General features: G+C 47.2%; 1 protein-coding gene across 5 annotated transcripts in view; it reads right to left on the bottom strand.

Annotated features, from left to right (window-relative positions):
- trpm3 (transient receptor potential cation channel, subfamily M, member 3) overlaps nt 1-12,537 on the bottom strand; it is a gene marked incomplete at both ends in the record, with an annotated part of 139,689 nt that overhangs the window by 97,836 nt on the left and 29,316 nt on the right. For 2 of the 5 annotated variants that reach the window (XM_080004005.1, XM_080004004.1), the window contains one exon: nt 11,412-11,501. The exons of the other annotated variants lie outside the window; for them this stretch is intronic. In XM_080004005.1, coding sequence (XP_079860131.1) covers nt 11,412-11,501 — 90 coding nt within the window. Of the gene's footprint in view, nt 1-11,411; nt 11,502-12,537 lie in introns of those variants that run through there. 5 annotated transcript variants of the gene reach the window in all.

Genomic DNA, 12,537 nt, shown 5'->3' on the forward strand with positions numbered 1-12,537 from the left:
CTGCTGGATGTAAAATAACAGTCCCCACTTTGGGTGAAGCGGCGGAACAGCAATTTGTGACGGAGGGGGGACCACAGGAGATGTGAGGGAGGCAGAGGTGACGAGGTCGATAGGACCACGGCTTTCCCAAGCGATGGGGGAGGGAAGAAAGAGAGAGAGAGAGGGAGAGAGAGAGAGAGCAAGAGAGCGAGAGAGAGAGAAGAAAGAAAGTAAGAAAGTTGGTGTGATGGAGGGAGGCGGGGGGCGAAAAGAGACCGAGAGATGGATAGAGAGACGAAAAAAGCCTTGTGTCGCTGTGCCATTGACGGTCATTATCCATGTGTCAATATCCAATTTATTAACACACACACACACACACACACACACACACACACACACACACAACCACAAACACACGTATACTCACACACATTTGAACTCTCCTGCATACAGACACTGTACACTGTCAAATAAACACCACATCAATTAGTTTCTCACTTAAACTGCATTATCCTATAGAGAAACATTTTGTTTGCCGTCACAGCCCATTTTCCGCAGACTCCAAGCCTCGTCCGCGGTAGTGACTCTTTGGCATGTCTTACACAGTTTGCCAAATGTTTGCTGTCATTCATTAGCCAGCACCTTCCATTTCAATACGCTCACACCCAAACCACACAGTCTCCCACACACACATACAGGCGTGAAATGAGAGTACAGGAGGAGAGAGTGGAGCTGGTGCGGTGCTCCCGGAGGGGCTGTTCCGTAACACCGGCTTGAGACTCGGAGCGACACATTCCATTATGGAGGGGAGGGAAGGGGGAAAGAGAAAGAGAGAGACAGGGAGCTGGGACGAGGGGGAGAAAGAGAAAGTCAGGGATGATGAAAGAGCGGCAGGCGGAAGCAGGGGGAAAACAAAAGGAGGGCCGGGAAGGATGATGACGGGAGGCAGGGACGGGAAGGGCAGCGGAAAGCGGTTTTCCAGGCGAGCGCTGTTAATCCCTGCGAGGGCCGGTGTGAAACGGAGAGGCAGACTATTTAACACCGGCGAAAAACTAGCACGGCTCCATGTTAAAGCCCTACTCCCTGTAGAGGTGTGTGTGTGTGTGTGTGTGTGTGTGTGTGTGTGTGTGTGTGTGTGTGTGTGTGTGTGTGAGTGTGTGTGTGGTGGGTGTGGTGGTACCCACTATTTTTAAAATCTTTATAAGTTACATAAAACCCCTCTTAGGCCACTTTGGAGGATGGCCTTTTTTTCTGGAGAGAATGTTGTGTTTTAAGTAGCATTACAACTTTTTGGCAAACCGCTTAATCAGCTCTTCACAAACCGTGAATAAAAAGACAATGCCCCTCGCTGGGTGTCTTTTACCTGTTTTGCCTCCCTGTGTGTGCGTGCGTGCTGCGTGCGTGCGTGCGTGTGGGTGTGTGGGTGTGTGAGGAGGCGGAGCTGGGGCAGTAAAGCTGTTCAAGACCTGATTTGCGATGCCACCACTCACCAGTAACGACCTGAGAGAGACCATTAGCGCCGCAAAAAACACACCCAGCCCGAAGCGCTACCGGAGGAACGGAGGATCGGAGGGAGGGGCATACATGCCAGTGAATAATGGGAGGAAAACTAGAGCAAGAAATGTTTAAAAAAAGAAAATGTCAACAGTCATGTTCATATTCCTCGGTGAGTGGACATAGTGTAAAGGAAACAGAGGAGGGGAAAAAACAATCAGCCTCAATTTTTTGGTGGGTGTGAGTCTGTTTGTGTGGGAACAGCTTAATATTTCACCCCCAAGTCCTGCTGGAATGAAACTGTTTCATTCCATTCCCTGCTTTAGCAGGTCTTGAGCCAAGAAATGTCACTTATTGATTACCAATAAAAGCAGCAAGAGGTTGTGGATCATTAACATATTGACTGAAAAATAAAGTCCACGCCAAAGTGTGTGTGTGTGTGTGTGTGTGTGTGTGTGTGTGTGTGTGTGTGTGTGTGTGTGTGTGTGTGTGTGTGTGTGCGTGTGTGTGCGTGTGTCTTAGGGTCTGTGTTCTCCCACTGCAGACCATCATGCAAAGCACGGCGGTTGGTGCGGCCGGCCAACTGAACAACATGAAAGTGTAATTTGTTCCCAACGCCACAATTAAAATTAGATACACACTTTGAACGCTGTGAATGCAGCAGCCCCAGCCAATTATCGAGGCTTCTTCCATTTCAAATAAAGTCGAAGCTGATGAGACACTAATGAACAGGGGAGCCATCTACGATTAAAGCCCTGTCCCTCAGTCGATCCCATCTGAACAGCGGCTAAGCGACAGCTTTTGGGGGGGTTTTTGGGGATGCTGGTGTCGGCGGAAGACGATGGCAAGTTATCATACTATTGGAATGGATTTTTGGATAAACAGGGAGAAATAGGGGCGTGAGAGGGGGAGAAGGAAGAGCGTCAGAAAGAGATATTGCGTAAGGCGCGACAGGCAACGTGCAAACTTTGTTCCACGGCGCTCTCAGATCAAAGCGTTTTGTAAAAAGACTGTGCCTGTCATGGAGAATCCTATTCTCTTTCAACAGCCTCCATATTTAAAAGAAGCCTTTCTTCTGTTCGTCTCTCTCTCCGCTGGGCTGTCACACTGCAGCACGAGCCTTCGCACGAAAATACCACAATAGACCAGCTGCCAGGTACAGTGACGCAGTCATCAGTATATGATAACAGAACAGGCTATTAGGAGCCAACAAAAAACGTCTTTCTGAATAATTTAATGTTAATTGACTTCTCCGTAACACCTTTTGGCAAAGACGCTGTCAGGGCGCAGCGGTTAAAAAGCAAGTTTAATGGAGATTAATGCAAACATTAGATGCACACATCTGGGTTGGTGTGCGGGAAACAAAAACAAAGGGCACATTAAAAGAGATTGCTTTTCATCCATGTGACATTTTCATTTGCCGTGGTTGAAATGATTTGACCTAAAAAATGTTTTAAAAAAAGCACACAATGAGAACAACCCTTGACATCTTTTAATGCGGCAGAGCCATATTAAATCACGAGTACGCACAGAGAGAGAAAACAAAGAAAACAAAACACAAATAAACACTCTTTATTCGAAGCACGCCATCCTCGCGCGGGACACATGGCACCCTTGCCGAAGTGAAGGATCCAAACTAAGTGAGAAATAAAAGGCTCCAGCCAATAGCACGGCGTCGATCTGGGTCAAGAGCCGTCGCAGGCTCGCACACGCTGCAGTTTATAGAATGATATTTTAAATAGCTATGGAGGAGGTCATGTCATGACACCCCCGTCCTCCCTTTCTCACCGCCGGTACCGCCGCCATTCACACGCTGCTGAGCACCTCCTTTTTCAAAAGGTTTCGAGGTTTTACAAGACATAATAGCAATCCCAAAGCCAGCAGGAGGATCTGAGCGCGTTCAACACAGGTTGGTGTGACGCCGCTGTCCGTGGTGCTGATGTTGGATAAAGGCTGCCGTCGTTCAGGTCGGGCACACAAAGGAGCTCCATGGCTTTGGCTGGTTCACAAAGTGGATTATGTCTTGATGTTGATGAATAGCGGGGACTTATTCCACCACGCGGCCTGAACGGTTGTTTATTCCCTAACCTACAGAGGAAAGCAGAGGGAAAAGCAATCCCTATTTCCATCCTCTCCCGTCCTCCGGCCACACCTGACTTTTTATTATCTAAACAGCCTTGAAAATAAATATGTGACAGGAGATGATAAAGTAGATATTGCTTTATTGATTGATTATTGGCTTTTTGACATTTCAATCAGCTTCGAGGTTTGGATCGTTTCCAAGGACCCGTGCGTTTAAGTATGTGTATTGCACACGCAAGACCAGAGAGGTGACGCTCATGACATTAAATCAACTAAAATTTTTAGTTGACAATTGTGACACAAGTTGCGATTGACTATTAAATTGTCTCTCACTTGGATTACCCATCTACCCATTGCAGATGAGACATTTATAGGCATTGAAGACTTGAACATATGGGAAGACAGTTTATTTTCCTCATCCCAACCAATTGCAGTTGCAACATTTCTAACATGGGTTTCAAATTCCTCTTGAATCTGGATGGAAATGTGTGTGTGAGGAATATGCCGATTTAAAAAAAAAGATGACAATCTACATAATAATTTTGACTCCTCTATATAACGTTACAATAACCTAAACAACCGAGACAACCAGCGGCGTAAGTACCGACGGTGCAACCTGTGCCGCTGCACCGGTGCCCAGTGGCAGCTAGGGGCCCCCATCCCCGCGATCTCCAGCGATCTGAGCTCCGCTGTGCGTCCCCGTGCCCCATTCCTCCAAATAAAAAAACAGAATGTTTTGATTTTAGACGTAGGCTATTTTATTTTACAAACAGACAAAGGGAGGAGGGATATTGCCTCGAGTAATGTGTGCGGGGGGGGGGGGTCCAAAAAAATATTTGCACCGGGGCCTATCTCCATCATGCTAGGCTACTGCAGACAACCCAGTGGCCAAGTAGGTGGGTGTGTGAGATACACAGCCACACACAGACACTTCTAATAAGGCATACATACAATCCATATGCACGCACACTGGCCTCATTTCCCATTCAAAGCACACAGCGGGAAAGGACTGTAGCACTTAGCTTAATTGATTAGAGTGATTTAATCAGTTAGCAGGCGTGCATTTAACCGAAACCTTTCTCCCGTCTTCTCCTTATAGAGACCCGGGCTTTACAACACACTACACACGGGGGATGAAAGAACAAATCAAACGTTTAGGACCTGCAAATGCTGTGGGGAAACCAACCGTAACTCCAGTGGAGATTCATCATCATATATACAGCTGTGTACAGCTGTATATATGATGGCCCTCTGTGTGTGTGTGTGTGTTTGTAATGGCCGTGCACGTGTAGTCCTACGAGTCCATACACACTCTCGTAAGCACACACAACCACATATGCAGTGCTCCTATAGAAACAGCCCCGCATCTCATGCTAAGTAATCAGTAGAGCCTGATACGTGACCTACGGCCTTTCAACATAATGAAATACTTTTCGGTCTCCCACCGCCCGCCAGGGTTCAGGGTCAAAGGTCAGTGTCGGATACAATAACATACCAAGCATGTACAGTAAATGTATTCTTCTCCTGTGAGGTGGGAAGGGAGTGTGTGTGTGTGTGTGTGTGTGTGTGTGTGTGTGTGTGTGTGTGTGTGTGTGTGTGTGTGTGTGTGTGTGTGTGTGTGTGTGTATAAAACATGTAAAATCTGTTGGTGGAATGAAGGAATTAAGATTTTGAAACATATTCAACATTTGGACCAGATTATTTGTAGCAGCATAGTGGATCAAATGCAGAACAGACACTGTATATCTACATTTTACTTTTTTCCCCCAAAATTCAGCGTCATCACGTTAATTTCGCAGAAATACGTATTTCTGTGAAATCTGTACTCTCTGTCTTATTAATAGAAGAAGGCTGATTTACACGGAGTGACTATTTTCACCGCAATGACGTACTGTTTCCTGCAGTTGACTTATTTTTTTAGTTTGACGAGTCCATCCCTCCGGTGAGCATTAAAAAGGAAACCAAAAAGGATAATCTCGTATCGTAAGTCTTATATTTTCGCAGCAACAATGCCGTGTGGGAGCCTTGCCAAATGTGAGATATGGAAGAAAAGAAAAAAAAAAAAAAGGTCTTAATTGGCAGCTTATGTTCGCTATTCGCCTCATTAGCAAGATAATGTCCTACATAATTGAGATTTCACCAACGCCGGCGTTTGTTGGTTAAATGGAGACGTAAACACGCGGGCGTGCGGAGACGTCGCCCGCCGCCCGCCGCCCGCCGACCGCCACCCCCTCGCCCCTCGCCCCCACCCACCCAGCGGCGTAGCAGGTTGAGGGAAGGGAAGGGCGGGGCGGCGCTCCGGGGCTTGTGCTCGACAACACTTTTGGTTTTTCCACTGTGTCGCTTTCACTCAACACTTGGGCGAAATATGTTCTTTCCGCGTTGTGGGATGTGTCTCTAAGTGGAGAGGCAAAGAAAGAGAGAGAGAGAGAAAGAGAGAGAGAGAAGAGCAGAGAGTAATGAAAACTAAGACAAAAGTGGGAAGACGAAAGGGAATAGGAAAGGAAGAAAGAGCATGAATATGGACCGGGCTCTTATGTTGTTCGATAATATAATGAAAATAACGTTGTCTCCGGGTTTTTCATTTGACGTCCCCGACTGCCCTTCTCTCTCTCTCTCACTCTCGACGTTCCCTCTCTCCTCCTTACAGACCCACAAGGCTGCCATGCAAGCATAATATACACATAGAGTGTCGATAACCCAAACAGGTCTAAGAACAACTGACGACAGATCTGATTCCCAAAAGCCCTGTCGCCCTTGATCCTGATGATTTACCGGGAGCTCTGTGTTTGTTCTGCCAAGATGGGAATCGCTGATGGGTCCAGCTCGCAAAGCGTGAACGGTCAAGTATTTCAGCCCTCAGCTATGGACTGTATTGAATAACTATAAACCTCCGTCCGTGTTCCTTAGTGGATTTATGTATGATCAACTCTTTATTGATATGGTTCAAATATACCGTATTATTGTAGTAAATTGTAGTACTGTATGATCCCTTGGACTTCTGCAAATTCCCTCAAATTTCAAAATCACTTAAATTGAATGCAACGCAATTTAACCCTTTAAACCCAATGCTAATGTAATAATCAGAAATGGGGTTGACAAATAGGGATACTAGATAGGATACAGGTGTAAGATCTACTGTGAAGCTGCAGCACAATGTGGCCTTTTATGTTATGCAAATGTGTTTTTAGCATTAGAGAGACGTGGTTATTTTTTCAGCATCTCTGTTCCCTCAGCCATGCATTTTGCATAAGATGGGGCGTCATCTTCTTATAGAAACACTCTCGGGTGAGGGAGAGAGAGAGAGAGAGAGAGAGAGAGAGAGAGCGAGAGAGAGAAGCAGGGACGGAGGGAGGGACAAGGATGGGAAGACAAGGGAGCTGTGGGGGCTGCTGAGTGGTGAACAACTCTGGAGGAATCCACTCTCCTCCCTCCACCTCCCCAAACAGTTAGTCTGCAGCGTCTCAACAGAGGCGTCAAGTTTATCACGAAAATAAACACTTATCTTAGTATCTCTCTTTCCCAAAGAGAGTGGGAGGGGACGAAATAAAAAATAATTTTAATTTCCCGATAAAGTGACACGCAGGAGGAGAGGCGGGCGGGGTGGATTAAAAAAAAACAACGCCGATGCAAGTGCGAGATAAAATGATTGAAAAACAGAGAGAGCCCCGCTTCGCAGAAGGGAGGAAGGAGGTACGACAGCGGAACGAGAGATTTCATGTGGATAAAGAAAGCGGGATGGTAGAGGATGATGAGAGATCAGACGGAGGGGGGTTCTCTTTTTGATCCGATATTGTTTCCCCGTCCCTCCTCGCTCTTCATCGTGCTTCATCCTCTTGCATCCTGTTTTCAATCATCAATCCTGGCCTCGGCTCCTCAAAGGCCGAGGTGTCGGCGCCACGGACGCCTTCCGAGACACCGGCTCCCGCAGAAGTGGAAAACCTACTATCATATTTAAAATTAATGTCCTCAATTCAGTTATTTTATGCCCTTATGTGGGCAATGCCCTGTCATAAAAGAACTGAATTTCTATGTCTTTGTCTGTTCAAAAGGAAAGTGAACTGCTCCTCTTCTGTGTCATTTTGTGTGATTATGTACGGGGGGTGTGTGGGGGCGGCGGAGGCGGTGGAAGGGAAGCACTTGAAGCTACCAGCTGCCGTGTCTCCCTTTGGAAGTGTCCACGTCGGGGAAGCTCTTACTCCCCTTGTTCACCGAGAAGACATTACTCTTTTGGCAAAGTGATCGCTGTGCCATTTTAAAGGGCGGCAGGAAGCTGTTGGAACAAGTTTAATTACTTGTTGAATACCCGTGTCAGTGCAAACCTGATTCATTGCCGGTTTGGGATCATTAATAATCCGGGGCTCCAGACTAATTGAGTTGGTCGGGAGCGGCATCCGTGGCCGGTAGTCAAACAGCGATCGGGTTGTTTTTTTTTTAACAAAATCTGTGTTTTCTATCACTAGACAGGAGATGTGTCCGTACCTGTGGATCCCACGACGCTGGGATACTAATGAAGCAAAATAAATAAATAAATAAATCCAATTAAAGGTCATTTAACTGCGACACTGAGCTCCACTTACAGTATAAGGCTGGGAATTCAATTGTAAATCCCGGCCCCTCGTCCTTTTATCCCCGGGTTTTTTTTTCTATTTTCTTTAATCAACTTAATAAATAAAATCTGACAAGAATATACACTCAATCCTGGATATATATATGCCATTATATATATATATATATAATGGCAAATAAAACAACTATAATGTCATCGAACTATAAAGGAAGGAATCTCTGTCTGTCTGTCTGTATGTCCTTCAATTATCTTGACAACCGTCCATCCGATTTTCTTCACACTTGGCGGGTGTATTGCTGGGCACTCGTGGTCGTGCAGGGTTCGAATTTGGTGCAATTTGGACATGCGACAAATGTAATATGAATAAACTTTGATCAGACAAGCAAACAGCGAGCCGCTTAGGTCGCGGGGCGGGGCTCCGCAAACAGGGAGCCGCGTGCAGCAGCGGGGGCGGGATGTCCGGGCTCTGCGACTGAGTCACTTACGTCCGCAGTGCAGCCCGTTCCGAACAGTGCAGCCTGTTCCAAAACCGATTTAAAGCCACATGTCAATTTTAGTACCGGCAGCAACATAAGATTCGAGAAATTTGGGAAACTGAAATATTCAGCTTATCCAACAATAAAGCTGGTATCAACTGATCAGGCCAACATTTGGAAGAGCGGCGACAGCTAACTCACTAGTATTATTTATTATTTATTTTTATTTTTTTTGCATCACAGTTTTTCTTTTGGATCAAAATACTGGTGAGTTATCCTGTGTTTACCATGCTTACTATTTGATGCTAATAATGCAAGTAATGCTGTGGCATTACTGTGGTCTTTATTTTGTATTTAGTGACCATATTTGATGACGATATTTTCTGTTAGGAGTTAAATGGGGTTCAATGGGTAACAAGGTGTATAAATGTAAATGTACCTAGTTTTGATGCTACTGTTTCTAGCCTGAGGTGCTATGATGTAATGCGAATTCATGTGGTTATAGAGTAATAGAGTATTATCTTTTGACTGCTGACGACTGCCAAGTGAACTCACTGATACGCATCTTACAAAGCACGTGTGAAGATGTAATATAACTACTGTATATGGGAGCGGAGAAAATACACTCTATTATTGCAGGGGTCAGAAACATGGCATTTTAGATTTTGGGGGTTTAGATGGTAATCTTCATCGGCTTCACCAGTAGCCGACCATGAAGGTCTGACAAGCTGTCAGACTGGTGTATGTACAGTATACATTATGGCCTGCAATCTAATTTAATGCCTAAAATGCTGCATCATGAATGTGCACTCTCGCAATAAAAGAATGCCTTGCACACACACATTTGTAACACTCATTTTCGGTCCCATAGGAGATGGAAATTACCTTCGACACCCCTATAAATTATGGTCAGACTGACAAACATACACACATGCACACGCACACGCACACACACAATGCAGTAGGCATGTATTAAGTTGGAGGCCGATGAGGCAAAACTGCATGTCGTGCAGAAATGTCTGATTATAATGACAGGCCTATTGAATTCAGCAATGACATACTCGTATCTCCCATCACACACACACACACACACACACACACACACACACACACACACACACACACACACACACACACACACACACACACACACACACACACACACACACACACACACACACAGAGTTGGTCACATCATGGTGTCCTGTGGCAACAACAGCGCTGTACTTCAGTATAGTTCCGTGGGTGGAGCTTGTTGTCAATAATTCCAGGGTAAGGGGCTCGAGTCTTATCATCTTTGGCCCACACAGCGCTACCATAGAGTACGCTTTCTGATAAAAGCAACCACCAATCAGCATATTTTTAATGGTGAGAAATCCTCGTCCTCAACACAGCCATAACTCCAAACATACACGCGCACGGAGAACGCGCCTACGTACATCTCTTTGTAGGGGGAAAAGTAAGAGTTGTGATGCAACGTTTGTCAGAGCACCCCACGTCAACACCTTCCAACCGCCGCCCTCACCCAGCCGCCCACCACGCAACCCTTCTCGATGCACCAATCAGCGATCAAAAATGACACCTTACTCACCTCACCTACAATACAAGTAGGTGAGGTGTGAGCGCGGGCACTCAGAGCTCCAATAAGTTGTTTAAGTAGATGAGCGCACGCGGACCCGGTTTGGGGTTTACAAGCGTGAGCAAATAACCAATTTTAACACACATATCTCGTCACACATGTTCAGACATTCAGACGCACGGGTGGATGTGTATCGTGTTGGGAAGACGATCGACTGCAGGCCCGTAGAACTGAGGAAAACCTGACAAAGCCTCCAAAGTAAGTTGGGAAAAAAAAAGGCTGCGCGGGGCTTAGTTCCAATGCGATGGAAACAACTCTGCTAGCTTCTGTCCGTCTACACTCCTTCTACTCTTTCCAGCCATTTCTAAAAATACTGTCATCTATTGTCCCTGACTTCCTTCCTGCCCGGTCTGCGCTCCCTCCATCCATTATTTGTCTCATCTTCCCTCTTCGTCCTCTTTCCATCTGTTTCTTTCTCAATCTATTACCATTTCATCTCTCTCTCTCTCTCTGTCTCTCTGTCTCTCTCTCTCTCTCTCCCTTTTTGCGCCATTGTCCCCGGTCCCAATGACGCCGCTCATCCACCCTTGAAACCTCCCCCCCCCCCATCTTTCTGTCTCTGCCTCTTTATTTTTATCCCTCTTTGCTTTTCCCTCTCCTCTCCTTTGCCCCGTTTCCCCTCATCACTGTGCATGTGGGCTCTCTGTCATCACTCCACTTTCTCCATTCTCCGTGTCTATCTTTGATTTCCCATCTCCGCTGCATCCAATCTGTTCCTCTTCCCTTCAACACCATTTTTTGAGGGAGATGGGGGGGGGGGTCTCTTTTTCCTCCACTCTAATCCTCCACCTTTCTGCACATGACCACACTTTTCTCTGGTCTCCAAGCCTCCACCGCGCTCTTCACCCCAGCGTCATCACCTGTTCTCCTCTTTTCCCCAGCAAGTGTGTGAAAACGCTATACGAATGAACCGGTTCTGAATCTGATTCCCACCTCTTCATCCTGTCTCGGTGTCTCTCACTCTCAATCCTCCCATCCCCCTGTTTTCAGCACGCGGAAATCTGACGTGTGCACGAAGACACCATTCCATCTATTCCAGCCATGTTTATTTTTTCCTCTCTCTCTCTCTCTCTCTCTCTCTCTCTCTCTCTCTCCTCCACTCCTCTGCCTACTTCCCTCAGGTTCTCTACTCTTTCTTCCCTCACTGTCTCTCCGTGGGATCGTTCTGTACCTTGAGCAGGCGTACGGACGGCAGGAAGGCAGCGTGGCACAGCTTCCTGATGGTCCAGTTGAGCGGACGCGGCGCATCCAGCTGGTTCATGGTGCCTGCTGTCCCCGGTGCAGCCGCTTGTGCCGAGCGTCTTCTCTTGGCGCCAGGATCGGCACGGCCCCGCGGGGGGGGCAAAGAGGGGAGCGGATCTCCAACTCCAACCGGCGGAAAACACCTCGGCCCCAGAGCATGACCATGGACGGGCAACCAGCCACTGCTGTCACCACCACCACGAAAATCTCACTTCCCGGAGCAGGAGAAGATCACACCTGGGCAGCCCAGCCCTCCTTCTCACCCTCCGTTCCAGCCCACAGAAAGATCCACGGGGTCCGAGCCAAGTCGAATCTGGATCACCGGGCGCAAGCATCTGATTCCCCTTCCACCTGCAGCTGCGAGCGTTCCCACTGTGTCTTGCGCAAAAGGGAAAAAAAAAAATAGAAAAAAAGAAAAAAGGGGGTATCTTCCAAAAGCCAATGGAGTAATGGAGCAGAGCACAGCAGCGCGCAATGGAGAGAAGGGAGAGCGCAGTGGAAGAGGGCTGGAGGTGGAGAAAGAGAGAGAGAGCGAGAGGGGGGAAGAGAGAGAAGATAGGAGAGCTGGAGAAGAGAGGATAGAAGAGCAGAGCAGTGCGGCACGGTATAGCGCAGAGGAGAGGAAAGGAGAGCAGCGCAGAGCGCATAAACTGAGCAGCCTGACAGGAGGCAGCTTAGGTTTTGAAGCCGCACACTACTGTCTTCGAGAGAAGCCGAGAAAGAGAGAGAGAGATGGAGAGTGAGAGAGAGAGAGAGAGAGAGAGAGAGAGAGAGAGAGAGGGAGAGAGATAGAAAGATGTTGGGGAATGGATCGGCCAGCAGAAGGGAAGATTTGATGGAAAAAGCACGGGGAGGAGGAGGAATGGAGAGCTTGTGCGCAACTGAGACAGAAGAGTGAAAAAAAGAGACAAGAGAGAGGGACAGAGAGAGAGAGAGAGAGAGAGAGAGAGAGAGAGAGAGAGAGAGAGAGAGAGAGAGAGAGAGAGAATGGGAGTGCATGAGCAGGCAAGCGAGAAGGGGAGAAAGGGAAAAGAGTGACAGAGATGGAGTGGCAT

The sequence above is a fragment of the Zeus faber genome (assembly GCF_960531495.2).
Source record: "Zeus faber genome assembly, chromosome: 7".
In the NCBI taxonomy this organism is placed as follows: Eukaryota; Metazoa; Chordata; class Actinopteri; order Zeiformes; family Zeidae; genus Zeus; species Zeus faber.